The sequence below is a fragment of the Microcaecilia unicolor genome, chromosome 10 (genome assembly GCF_901765095.1).
Source record: "Microcaecilia unicolor chromosome 10, aMicUni1.1, whole genome shotgun sequence".
Taxonomy (NCBI): Eukaryota; Metazoa; Chordata; class Amphibia; order Gymnophiona; family Siphonopidae; genus Microcaecilia; species Microcaecilia unicolor.
In genome coordinates this window covers 79353356-79368252 of record NC_044040.1, presented here as the reverse complement: position 1 = coordinate 79368252, position 14897 = coordinate 79353356, and the positions used below count along the sequence as shown (strand labels likewise).

Here is a 14897-nt window from a genome sequence, read left to right as displayed (position 1 = left end):
AAACTCCACCATCAGGGGGTTTATATTAGAGTACCTCAGGGATCAGTACTGGGGCCAATTCTATTCAATATATTTGCAAGCAACATTGCTGAAAGGTTAGAAGGAAAAGCTTGCCTTTTTGCAGATGATCCAAAGATCTGCAATAGAGTGGACACCCTGGAGGAAGTGGAGAACATGAGAAGTGACCTACAAAAATTAGAAGAATGGTCTAAGGTCCAGCATTTAAAATTCAATGCAAAGAAGTGCAGAATGATGCACTTGGAATGCAGAAGTTCAAAGAAGATGTATGTGATAGGAAGCAAGAAGCTATAAGCACAAATAAAGAGAGGGACCTTAGGGTGAGTGTCCGAGGATTTCACGGTGGCAAAACAAAATGAAAAGGTGGTGACCAAAGCCAGAAGGATGCTAGGCTACATAGAGGAGGCATAGCCAGCAGAAGAAAGGAGGTGTTAATGGCCCTGCACAAGTCATTGGTGAGGCCCCACTTGCAGTTTTGTGTTCTGTTTTAGAGGCCTTATCTTGCACTAAGGACATAAAAAGAAGCTGTACAGAGGAAGGCAACAAAAATAGTGTGGGGTTTGTTCCACAAGATATACGAGAAGACACTTGAAGATCTAAATATGTATACCCTAGAGAAAAGGGAAGGACAGGAGTCATACGATACAGATGCTTAAATACTTGAAAGGTATTAATATACAAACAGACTTATGACAGACGGAGTAACAACAGAACAAGAGGACACTTTTAAATTCTGACACAGTCTTCACTAAAAGTCAGGGGACTGTGCGGTGGTTTTTCCTGGTCCCCTGACTTCTAATCTGTTTACATATTACATACATGTATTAAGTTCCACTCCACAACCCTGCTAATGCTCTTAGGCCAAACCCCAAGATGCAGAGAGCCCCAAATGGCCACCCAGCCCCACTCTTTGCCCCTAAATAAAAGGTCCCTGTGGTGCTTTCCATCACACTGGCATTAACACCTCTATTCCACGCCATCAAAGCTAGGTGTAGCCTTACCCGAAATTCTTCCCTCACCCAACGTTCTGAAAAAACAATTTCACTCTCCACCTGAAGAAGGGGGGTTACCTTCAAAATTTAATCAAAAAATGTATTAAGTTACTCCAATAAAAAAGGTATCATCTTATTTTGTTTTCTATGTTTTATTTTGATACTTTGATCCTGGGAAACTGGGTTCGATTCCCACTGCAGCTCCTTGTGACTGTGGGCAAGTCACTTAACCCTCCATTGCCCCAGGTACAAAATAAGTACCTGTATATATGTAAACCGCTTTGAATGTAGTTGCAAAAATACCACAGAAAGGCGGTATATCAAGTCCCATTTCCCCCTTTCCCTTTTATTTCTATTTACTTCCCACCAAGCAAGGTCTGCCTGAGTGTTTCATGGGCAGGAGTATCATCAAATTACGCCTGACCCATAGACAGTGAAATTTAGAATGGCCCTAACTGATCCTCATACATAGCATAAAGGAGAACCATGGATTAGATGGTGACATTTTGATGTCAGTGGCAGAAAACAATACAGCATCATCACACTTCTCCATGAAGACCTCAGGCAGCCCATGGGTAATGGGGGGGTGGGGTCCAGTAGGAGCCTACTGGTTCTTCTTTTGAAAGGATAAGTAATAGTGGGGGCAGAGTCTGAGCTACTCTGCCACCTAGCTCTGTTGGGAGGAGGTATAAGGGTAGGATGAAATCCAGTAGCATGTGTACAGTTCCTCATGGGACAGCATAAAACATTTCTGAGTGACTTTTTTTTTCCCTAGTATTTAACAGAGTCAAAATAATTATTGGGATAATGTAAAGTGAAGTAAAGGAAGAAACCAGCGCTACCAAAAAGCATACAGTGATGACAGAAAGTTGAATTTTAAGTATGGTGGATGGAGTAATAGGAGAACCACTAGCAAATGGGGATATATATATATATATATATATATATATATACACACACACACAAACACACACCTTTATCTTCCTGTTCATGCATACAGCTACATTTTGCATAATATACTTTCAGGTTACATTTTAGCAGGTGTAGCTAGATTGAAATACTATAGGCTTATATCCCACCAAATCCCTTAAGAAAGGTGCAAGGTGGGTAATAAAATGCATAACAATCGCATAAATACAAAAGGGAAAAATCAATCGCCTAAATTCACAAAACATAATTTGCAAATAGACAAGTTTTCCTTTTTTTTTTTTTTTGAAACAACAAAGAAAAAAAGAAGAACAAATATCCTGTAGAAGAAGATTCCAAATTCTAACAACATGGAAAACTAAAGACTACCCATATAGTGATCTATGTTCCACACCTTTCAAAGATGGTAGCTGCAAAATAAAATGATCCACACTTTGACCCTTAAAAGTAGTACCTGACAAAGAAAATAATAAAAGAAAATATTTTGGAGCATCACCATATAATGTTTTAAAGCTAAACAACAAAAAGAAATTTGTGCTTCTATAGGGAGCCAATGAAGACCAACAAATAATGGGGTCACATGAACAAATCTACTTTTCCTATAAATCAGCCTAGCAACTGTGTTCTGAGTAATTTCTTAGCTTTTTCAGTAATGTCTGTGAAATACCTAGATATAGTGAATTAGCCTGAACTAATACTCTGAAATGTTGAGGGAAAACAAACATACAAAAATATCATAGCAATAATTTCTGTGAAATACCTGGATATAGTGAATTACCCTGAACTAATACTCTGAAATGTTGAGGAAAAACAAACATACAAAAATATCATAGCAAGCTGGATTTGGGTGGGGGGGAACATGATTACTCTCATAAATGAACTCTGCATATTACAGTAAACATCTCACCTTTGAAAGCGACTCATCATGAACAACTGTGTTGGTGGTTAAAAGCACAAGGACAGTCTGTAGTAATTTTAGTTCTTCAAGACCATTTTCCATTAGCTGCCACAACATATTAATAATATTTCCAGCAGCAGCCTGTAAAAATAAATAAATAGTAGTTTATTGATGGGTGTCAAACATATTCTATACATTACACATTAATCTTGTATTCCACAAAAGCCTTCACAGTTCAGTGCGGATGACAAAAGAACCGAGACAATTTGGGAATCTACAGTTTAAGTATAGTAAGTTAAAAACACAGTCTACAAATTGTTTAAAATGTTTTCAATTGTTTTTTAAAAGTCAAATAATCCTTAGATTATCTGATTATCATGGGAAGTGAATTCTAAACCGAAGCAGTCCTATACAATAAGCATGAGGTCAACTGTTTCCTAAGTTTAATCCTAGCCATTGAAGGAAATCTCAAACCCACCTGACCCCAATCTGTCTATTTAACAAAGATTTATTTATTTATTTATTTAACCTCATTCGACATTGCCGTAACTGCTGGAAGCCATCCCCAGAGCCCCCTACCTGATGAAGGCCCACAAAATGCGAGTGCAACTCCAATTCTCCATGGCCTGTATCTCTTTTTTCTTTCTTACCCCCCATTTCAATATATGTCCATGCACCACGGCTTCAGGGCATCTCATAGAGTTCCGTCCGAAATAACCCCAGTATCATTATGGAGAACATAATTATGAATGACCTCACAAATCTCATTGCACGCCTTTAAATCACTCAAAATATTTTCAATCAATTTCCAAAACGTTTGGCACCTCTGTTGCTCCAGGTCCTGCAGAACCACCCACACAGGAGAATGCTTTCTATGTTAGAATCACAAACCCTGCTCCATAACTGGCGGCTGCACCATATCATATCTATTCAGGTATATGTTGATTGCGCATAAGAATAAAAGGAGCAAAACCTGTCCCAGGTGCTGTATTTATTTATTTATTTATTTATTTATTGCATTTGTATCCCACATTTTCCCACCTCTTTGCAGGCTCAATGTGGCTTACAATACATCATGAATAGTGGAAATACAGAAGAAAATATACATTTAGTATTACAGAAGGATCTTGAGTAACATGGTATCTAAAAAAAACATGATGGTAGTTTAACATGCAAGTGTTGTGAGGCAATTCTGGATATACGTTAAGGAGTTCATATTTGTTGGTCTTTGTGGTGTGTCTTGTTAAAGAGATGAGTCTTCAGTAGTTTGCGGAAGTTAGTTAGTTCATAGATCGTTTTTAAGTTGCGCGGCAGTGCGTTCCAGAATTGTGTGCTCAGGTATGAGAAGGTTGACGCATGCGTTAGTTTGTATTTTAGACCTTTACAGTTGGGGAAGTGAAGATTCAGGAATGTGCAGGATGACTTTTTAGCATTCCTGGGTGGTAAGTCTATCAGGTCTGACATGTATGCTGGGGCGTCTCCGTGGATGATTTTGTGAACTAGGGTGCATATTTTGAACGTGATCCGTTCTTTGAGTGGGAGCCAGTGTAGCTTTTCTCTCAGGGGTTTAGCACTTTCATATTTTGTTTTACCAAATATGAGTCTAGCTGCAGTGCTCTGAGCTGTTTGAAGTTTCTTGATTATTTGCTCTTTGCAGCCAACGTAGAGTGTATTGCAGTAATCTAGATGACTGAGTACCAATGATTGTACCAGGTACTCTTTTTAAATTTCCACATTGAATGGAACATCTTCTTGGTTGTGTTTTTCGCATGACTCTCGAGTGTTAGCTGTCGATCAATGGTAACTCCAAGAATTTTTAGGGTTTCCGAAATTGGAAGATTCAGTTTTGGTGTGTTAATGGTGTTGAATTTGTTCGTGTTATGTTGCGAGGTAAGTATTAGGCATTGGGTTTTTTCTACATTGAGTTTTAGCTGAAAAGCGTCCGCCCATGTGTGCATATGTAGGCTTTGGTTGATGTCTTTGGAAATTTCCTTTAAATCTTGTTTGAATGGGATGTAAATAGTTACGTCGTCTGCGTATATGTATGGGTTAAGGTTTTGGTTCGATAGTAGTTTTGCCAATGGTATCATCATTAAGTTGAATAAAGTCGGTTAGAGGGGTGACCCCTGTGGAACTCCGCATTCTGGTATCCATGTAGCTGATGTAGTCGAATTAGCTGTCACTTGGTATGATCGTGTGGTTAGGAACCCATTGAACCAATTGAGAACGTTGCCTCCAATTCCGAAGTACTCGAGGATGTGAAGTAGTATTCCATGGTCAACCATGTGAAGGCGCTAGACATATCAAATTGTAGAAGTAGTATGTTCTTGCCAGTTGCAATCGTTTGTTTAAATTTATTCATGAGAGTAACTGTAGTCTCCAAACATCTAGTAAATCCAAGCTACTTGTCAACTGCTGTAACTTCTTGCAGTGGGCAAAGCTAGAATCACTGCTTCCCTTAGAGTGGTCCAAATCTGGAACGAAGAGGTTAAAATCACCCCCTAGCAGTATAACTCCCTGTGTAAACTGTATTAATGCATCATGCATGGAGTCAAAGAAGTTTCCCTGTCTGGCGTTGGGCACATAAAGATTTATGAAAGCAACCTGCTGCACAGAGAGGTGCCCCCTAACAGCCAAACATCTGCCTATATCATCCCTATATATTGCTTCTTTGATAAAAGAGACCCCTTTACAGATATAAATGACTAGTCCTTCCACCTTACCCCCATTGGGGATAAGAGTGAACATAGCAATCACTGTAAGCTCTATGGTGAAGTAGGGAGCCATCCTGTTTGCGAATATGTGTCTCCTGGAGCAAAAGAATATCCCACTTAAGGCATTCCAAATCTCGATAAACAATACTAAGCTTTCTGGAAGAATTTATCCCGTTAACATTGCATGATAACACCTGAATTCCCACCTGACCCAACCCCTCCCCACCCTCCTCATCACTCGTGCTAGCTGACCATCACCCCCACTTGCCAGCGAAATTCCTGAGGAAAAGCATCACCACCAGAGCTGACACCCAAAACAAAATACCCCGACTCCCCACTCCACATATCATCCTCCCCATCATTCATAATGTAAAAGACCCCCCCCTGAGTTTCAGCAAAGGTGATGCATCAGAATATCTGTTGTGAGTAGTCATGACCAATATTCAGGCTCACCACTGAAACCGGAGGGACTTACAAATCACTAACCTCGCCACCTACTCTCAAAGAGTGTGTGGGGAAAATAAACTAAAGTTAGATTTTTCTTGTTTTAGTAAGCACGAATTCAAATCTTTGGGTTAACAAATGCAGCATTTATTTGCATGCATTAAAATAACCATTTAAGTACTATCACTCTGCACAAAATTTCTTTTCTTTGCAAAATATTTCAACTATACATAACCATGTGAACACTTATATGATTTTACTTCATTACAGAACTGTGTCCCGCCCACAAGCAGCTAGACGCCTTTCAGATAAGAACATATATCATTAAAATACTTAAAATATTCAAATCTCCCTTTTCTTCCCTTTTTCAAACTATAACATGTAAAATCACCCTGCAAGAAAATGATTCTTTGTGGGGGGGGGGGGGGGGGGGGGGTGTTCTCTTCCTTTTTCAGTCACTTAGCTGCACGGCAAGCTTCAGATAGAGCAATTGCTTTCTTGCGTGGGGGCCCAGACGATCGCTGTAATAGTCTCCTTCCCTTCTGTATTCTTCCTCCTAAACCTCACACTCTTTAAAAAAAAATAACTGGAAGCAAAACCTTATCTTCCTATCAGTTCTCAGCAACCTCAATGGGAATTTTAATCAGGACTCAAATACTGTGGTCAGCTTTTCTAATTAAAATAAATTTAATTAAATATTCCCTTCTAAACACCTATACTGTACTGAAGCTCCCTAATCTGAGGCGCTGCACTGCTTTGGTTGTCACTCACTCCACTCCAGGTTCTATTTTCATTCAGGCAGTGAACATTCTATTCCACTCTCTCTTGGTATATTGGATACAAAAAACCCTCATAAACCATTTTACTCCTTTTCAAATTTTAAATAAATGGTTTTCTCCCTTTTCACATCCAACCTCATTCAATCCCCCCTTCTGCTCACTCAAACCCAATCACCATTTGGCTTTCATTCTCTGTCAACCATCAATTCCCTTTACTTTACCTCAAACAGATTCTCCTGCACTTTCCCTTATTACCACACCTTTACCATACTCATTCACACACCTCAGTTCTGAAAATCCTATTTTTACCCTCAATTTATCCTCAGTTTTTCACCAGCACTCAGAGCTCAATCAGACATCACCTTTCCCCATCAAAGCAGCAAACTCCTCTAAACTGCCACTAACACCCGTTTCCTAGGAAACCCAGCCTTGGCTTGCCATTCCGAGCACTCCCCAGACAATCCCAAGACTTTTTCAGAATTCCAAACCTTCCTGCTGACCAATAGAATGTTGGTCAGCCCTACTAAATCCCTATTATTAATACCTGCCCCAGTTTGTCCTGCTTCCCTAACTCGCAGGACTCCTTCTGAACGGCCAGAATCAGCCACAACTACCCAGCACTGCCAGTTCATCATCTTCTGGGGCCCAGACACACCCCAGAAAACCCAGGTAAGTATTTATTTATTTATTTTTTTTCCATTAACCCCTAGGTTACATTCACCCATGCTGAAAATGAATATTGTCCCCAATATTCTCTCCAACATTCCAACAATCATGAATTCCAAACAAAAACTCCCCTCCTTCATTCATGCATGTCCCAATCATTCACATCCACTTCTTAAAAAAAAAAACCCATACAACCCCCATTTAGCTTACACAACCCCTTTTAACTTCCAACTCTCCCAAAGAAAAACAAACCCTCTTTATTATTCTCATACAATCATCCCCCAACCCAGCTAACAGGGCCACTTTAAATATATTTTAACTAAACTTTTCACTTCATAAACAACTTTTAACTTTACATTAAAACAGTAATCATCATTTTTTTTCAAACAGTATTCCCTTGATTGAGAACACACTGTCAGTTTCCTTTTCAGGAACTGATAATTCAACATTTTTTTGTAATATTCTTTCTCTGAGTAGATGTCATTTCAGGTTCCCCAACTTCCAGATTATATTTTTTCACCAGGTTCCTGTGAGCTGTTTTCGCCTCGTATTTTCCATTTCAATTTTTTTTTAATAAATTCGTCTCAAGGAAAAGCAAAGGGAACCAAATTCACCTCCAGATGACCCACTTCCCATCTGGAATGAAACCCTTTTTTCCCTTGGTAAACAGCAGTCTTAATTCTTTATTTTTTTTCTTCAGTTGAGAGCTTCATCTCTCGCAGCCAATTGTGGTAAATGTTGTGGGTAACTGGCTTCTGTACCATCTGGTGGTTCCTTCTTTCTTGTCTTAAAATTCCAATCACACCGATCCAATTATCTTTTCAGCAACTTTATTACCCTTCCTATAGACGTTCCCCTCAGAGAAAATGCATTCTTTATACTCACTCCTCTTATCTGGTTGTACATTAATTCTGACCTTGTTTTTGACCTGTAGTAGTCGCTTCCGATCTGCTTCTTCCCTTTGTTCCCAGGAATTTTCTTCCTTAGTACCTTAGTCTTCAGCACTTTTACCCACTTTACCAATTTTTCAGACCTTGCTTCATCTTCACCACCTTTCTCAAACTCCACATCACATATTTTATTCTTTACAGTAGAATTTATCCCACGTTCTTCAAACTGCAATACGTTTCTCCCACTGGAACTCGATATTTGGAGCACAACCGCTTCCTCTTCTTTCACTTCCCCAGTACTCACTTCACTTACAGCTGCCAACAAACCAACTTCCGCCTCAATTACTTCAGATGGACATGCTTCTTTTGCTTTTTGGAAGTCAAAATTAATTTTGTTCTGTTCCACATTTGTTACGTACAAGTCCTCCTGCAACTCTTCAGCCTGACCCATGATATCCATTTCTGCATTCTTCTCCTTCCTCTCTTCCTTACACTGAGTATCTTCTGTTGGAACTCCAGCCTCCTTATTCTCAAACACCTCTTTTATTCCTTCTTCTGCAGAGACTTTTCTCTCTATACTGGGCACTGAGAGATCCTCTAAAGCTGTCTCCTCAGCCGGAATCAGAGTCTCCATCTTTTTAGCTGACTCCAACCCTTGGCCCAAGATTTCTTGTATATTTCCTGCAACTTGTTTCAACTGTTGTCCAGCCGAATCCAACACCGAAGAGGTGTCACCGTTAGGCTTTTCACACTTATTCACCCTATTGGCACCTGGTTCCAAGATAATCTGATACTGCATCAACAAGTATCATTGACATAGAGATGCCCTTGCACAACCACTCTGCAACTCTAATTTCTGAGAATCCTTAGGCACAACGTTCTCGTCCATATTCAGCTTGTCTCTCCAACAGGTTTCAGCAAATTCTTGCCATACCTTCTTAGGATGTTCCTCATTCAGCAGCCTCAGGTCTTGAGAGTATGCTTTTTCTACTTTCTGTCCCTTCCCTTCTCCCGGAACTAGAAAACCGTTGCAATGCCAACTCTTATGTCCACGTTGCCCACACCGGAAACAAGTCACAGGTCTAATTGGTCTCCAGGACTCTCTCACTGCAGACATGCCCCTTGGACCTTGTTGTAACACTGGATTATCGGTGCTGGTGAAAAAATCTTCTCTCCACAGAATTTTCTGGTCAGGATACTGTGTTTTGGGTTTCTTACTGGGAATTACAGTGGAAATGGTGCACGGAACAGTTTTCTTTGGCCATTCAGGCACGCTGTTTGTGAAAATCACAGGCTCTCCTTCTTCATCCAACTTCCCACTTAAATAAACGGTTTCCTTTGAAGTTTTTTCCTTTTTATCACCAAACTTCTCTTTTCTCCACTGCAAATACTTCAGATACCTTTCAAACGTAATACAGTAGGAATTCCCAATTTTTACTCTTCTCTCCTGATGACTCGGGCAATGCACCTTGGAGGATTTGTTCAGGTGTATGCACTTCCGCAATCTGACACCTCCCGGGAATAGTGACATCCCGTGTTCCCACATTAATTACTCGTACATAAACATTGCCACGCTGTTGCCTGACCAGGGTATTAGCAACCAACACTTTATCAGGTAAGCTGATCTTCCGAGAAGCAGACACCAAAACCACATCAAGATTTTTTCTGATTCTCTGGCATTTTCCCACCAGCACTCGCTCCGACATGGCTGGAATTATCTGCCCCATATTGCCTTGTAGTTTCACCATGCCTTCCACACCGCTAGATTTGACAGACTTCTTCTTCGGAATTTTGGACAGGATACTAGCAATTTTCACTGGCTCCAGCGTAAAACATGACAGGTGCCTGAACAGTCCCTCCAGGTGTTGTAGCACGTTCATTCCGACAATTGCCTGCCTATCCCTGAAATTATCTTTCACAATGAATATGCAACGCTCCGGCACTAGTTGTCCAAGGCAGCGTACATCAGCATCGATGTAACCAAGAACTGGCAACTCCGTCCCATTCACCGCCGCCAGAGTTAACTGGCTGGCGTCCTGAAGACGTTCCGTGTTCAGGAAATTCTTGTAATAAAACCTGGCCAGAATAGTTGATATGCTAGACCCTGTATCCACCGTGCACACTTCATTGATCTTCACCTTTAGAACCGGGCTCGATCCTATAGCCCGCTCCCCATGCAGTTTTTCTTCCCGCATTCCCTCCATTTCCGAATGTTTCTGCAACCTCACCATCGGCTTTCCTCCATCCCCTTTCGAAGGACATTCACCCCGAGAATCCCCGGCTTTCACCTGTACACCACTCGTGCTTGGCTCTTCTCGTCTATTCCTGCCTTCACCGGAACCAGGGCGATTGACCCTCTCGCTCTAGCAATTTCTGGCATAAGTACATAAGTAATGCCATACTGGGAAAAGACCAAGGGTCCATCGAGCCCAGCATCCTGTCCACGACAGTGGCCAATCCAGGCAAAGGGCACCTGGCAAGCTTCCCAAACGTACAAACATTCTAAACATGTTATTCCTGGAATTGTGGATTTTTCCCAAGTCCATTTAGTAGCGGTTTATGGACTTGTCCTTTAGGAAACCGTCCAACCCCTTTTTAAACTCTGCTAAGCTAACCGCCTTCACCACTTTCTCCGGCAACGAATTCCAGAGTTTAATTATACGTTGGGTGAAGAAACATTTTCTCCGATTTGTTTTAAATTTACTACACTGTAGTTTCATCGCATGCCCCCTAGTCCTAGTATTTTTGGAAAGCATGAACAGACGCTTCACATCCACCTGTTCCACTCCACTCATTATTTTATATACCTCTATCATGTCTCCCCTCAGCCGTCTCTTCTCCAAGCTGAATAGCCCTAGCCTCCTTAATCTTTCTTCATAGGGAAGTCGTCCCATCCCGCTATCATTTTAGTCGCCCTTCGCTGCACCTTTTCCAATTCTACTATATCTTTCTTGAGATGCGGCGACCAGAATTGAACACAATACTCAAGGTGCGGTCGAACCAGTGGCTCCTGGCACCGGAAACAGATTACTTCCCCCGCATCCGTTCTGGAGGGTCTACCTGTTCTCAGATACTCTCCTCTTGGGGCTGGACTCGAATATGCCCGACTATTCCTCTCCCGTCTCTGTCTGTCCCACTCTTCCTCCTGTCTTTCACAGAGACGGGAAAACATCGCCGACATTTGTTGCATCATGGCCATCATTCTGGACTCTTCCGGCCTTACTTGTTCCCCAGCCTCCTCTCTGGATCTCTGCAACACTGTTCTCGGGGCAAATTCCCCAGATAATAACCCCTTTTCTTCACCAGCCTCGCGGATGGCTGCCTGCATCAACTCAGCAAAAGAAATGTTTGGGTTATCTTCATTTCTCTTGCCGATTTCTCTCCTTAGACCCTCATCTCTCAGACCGATGATAAATTGCTCACGCAGGGTCTCATCTGGGTTACCCACTCTCCTCCGATCCCTCTTCAAAATGGACTCCAAACGTTCTTGCAATTTGTAGGCGAACACCTGTATTGACTCCCTCTCACCCTGTCGGTAGTTGTAGAACTCCTGTAGCCGCAAACCCAACGACACCTTATCCCCATACACTTGCCGTAATAAATCAAATATTTCCTCCACAGTACTGTCCCTGGGTAAGGAGTAGTTCACGGTGTCCAGTGCGATTCCTCGTAGGTGATCCCTCACCACTTCCACCTGATCCGCGTCAGGAACTCTCAAAATCTTCAGGCGCGATTTAATCTTATCTATCCACTCCTCTACCTGGAGATCTTCTGGTCCCCTTGGAAACCCACAGAAATCTGGCACTGTCCGGTCCTGGGGAATCACAATCGTGTGGGTTAGGATTTGTGGTTGAGCACGAGCTCCTGATCCTTCACCCTCCATTTTCTTAGCAAGGGGATGGGTGCCACTCCACCCACAGGAAACCAAAGACCCAGGAAGCTCAGGGGAACCTCACCCAAAAAATTACCACAGACCACTGTCTCAACCAATTTCTTTTAATTGACTTCACTATAAGAGTTATCTGCAAAGGAAGTTTTCCCAGTTATTTACCTCTTTAACCCAGCCATACCTCCCAAAATTCCTTTAAACAATTTTCCCCCTAAAATCTGTCAGTTTGGCAGCTTAACGCAAGAAGAATCTTGCCGACTATGCCAAATGTGCCTCACTCCCACAACTTTGGGTATGCTGTAATAAGTAAAGGGTGTCCCAACAGCCGGATGATTGTAGTTGTGACAGCTTGTGACACCAAAGCTGGAAAGTGGGCACAATAACTAACCACGTCTCCTAATCTCTAAGACTAAGAGAGGAAAATAAACTAAAATTTTAGGATTCTTTCTTGCCCAAGCTTCCAAAATCAGAAAACAACCAGGTGTTCTTTTTCATGTAACCAGATAACATTTATTCAAAACTTTTGCAATAAACCAGTAACCGCAGTTAAATAAAAACAAGTAGTATTTCATAAACCCCAAAATTCACCATACATTCATTTTTTCCTTTACAGATTGAATTTCATCGCTGCACCAGATTAAATATCAGATAAGTTCTTCATTTTTCTTCCCTCTTTATTTTTTATAACCCTTACTAATGTCTTTAAGTATTCCCTTAATAGGTGTTTCTCTAGAATGTGATTCTTTGTGTTCACCTTTATATCTTACAAGAGACGTCTCCACCCAACCCTTCCAGGTACAGGTAAGTATTTGTTTGTTTTGTTCTCCTTTCTCTTTCAGGTTTCACAACTAACCCCACCGTTTTCCCTCTATTCCCAGTTCCAGAATCCCCTTTACAGTCACTTAGCTATATGCTGTTCTTCTCTCTCCAGTATGCCGGCGAACCTTTCTTGCGTTGGGGCCCTTGTAGTTGTTGCGCAAGCTGTTCCGGAATTCCTGACAGGCGACAGCTCTTCTCCCTAAACCTCACTCTTTAATAAAGTAAATGGAAGCAAGACCCTCCCTTCGCTGATCAGGTAACCAGGATACCTAGTGTCAGTAACAGTTTTATACTGTGGCCATCTGACTAATAAAATCAAAATAATTAAACATTTCTCTATCCTACAGGCTTACTCTCTCTAATTAAACTTTTATTTTACTTAACTTTCCTATTCAATGTGTTTGACAGTCTTTATTCACTCATACCTCTCATTCAAATCCCATACTCTCAGTTATACTTTCAACCTTCCATTCTATAACCTCTATACCTATCCTATCTCTATTAACTTAATCTTTAAAACCAATTGTCCCACCCAGATTCTAATATTAAACCAGACTCTGCACTATAACTCAACTTCCCATACACTCCATTCACTTTTCCAAACCCCCTTAAAACTACCCCAAATCCCAATAAAAATGAATATCAACTCTACCAAACAGCCTAAACCCTAACCAATATCCTATATTCCAATACTTCCCCAAGATTTCCTCAAACCTTTACCCTTTTTATTCTGAAACCACTCTCACACACTCCCAACGCACACAGCACCTCCTCTCACCTTGACTCCCAAACACATTCTGACCAACTGCCCAACCACCGTTGCCAAGGAGACCAGCGCTGGCTTGCCATTCCGAAGTCAGCTCAGCCAATCACTATCCCTTTTAAAAATTCTAAACTGGCCAAGCTGACCTGCGGAATATTGACCAGCGCTGCTCCAGCTCCATTTTAAACAGAAAAATCCCATAGATTTCAATGGAAAAATGTTTCAAAAAATCCTAGCCACCCTACATTTCACCCAAAACACTTAACATTTGGCCCAAAAATTAAATCCCTCATTCTCTATCCATCCCTGTTTTTCAATTTTAAAAATCCCAAATTCCAGTGTCCGCCCTCAAATAAATTGTTCTAAACCCCTCCAAAATCCCTAAATCCGACCAAAAACCATCCCATAAATTTCCAACTCCACTTCCGGACCTACCCTATCGAATTAAAAAAATTAACCCCTAATTAACCCCTTAAAATCAGACACCTCCCAAAAGACCCCCTTAAAATATTAAAATTCAAAATGTAACCCACTGGAAAAATCAGGAAAAATCCCCTGAACCCGAAAACCAAATTTAAATTGAACAAATCCCTAAATTTTTAAAAATCAAAAACCATATTTATACAATTTAAAAATAAATAAATTAAAATTTCGGGTTAAAAACCCCCTTACCTTAATCTAGATTTTCTGTGCACACGACGCCTGCCACTGGTTCCGGTCCTCGACATCCTGGGGCCGAAACGGAGTTAAAAATAAAAAAGCTCCGAAACCGGGCCCAAAATTTAGGCCCCGGCTTCGGCCTAAACGGGAAAACGCGCGATCCCGATATGTGCATGAGGCGCGCCGCCTCATGCACACGCCCCCTCGACGTCTCGCCGGCCCTCTTCTCACTGGAACCGCTCTTCAATCCCGGGGCCTCGCTCCTTTGCCCTGGGAGCAAAAAGAAAAACCTTCAACGCTGCTTTATGCAGCATCTTCACTACCGCCTCGGCCCCCAAATGCGTCTTCACTCCCGGGAACGCTCAATCGTCCCAGGGAGCAGAAAGACCCGGCGCCACCATTCCTTCACGGCTCTCCTCTTCCTTCTGGCCCGAATCA

At 41.6% G+C, this 14897-nt stretch overlaps 1 protein-coding gene across 1 annotated transcript in view; it reads right to left on the bottom strand.

Annotated features, from left to right (window-relative positions):
- The window catches only part of MON2 (MON2 homolog, regulator of endosome-to-Golgi trafficking), a 461654-nt gene that overhangs the window by 391968 nt on the left and 54789 nt on the right, over positions 1-14897 (bottom strand). Inside the window, 1 exon segment of the mRNA XM_030215834.1 lies at positions 2845-2976. Within this exon segment, the coding sequence (XP_030071694.1) occupies positions 2845-2976 (132 nt within the window).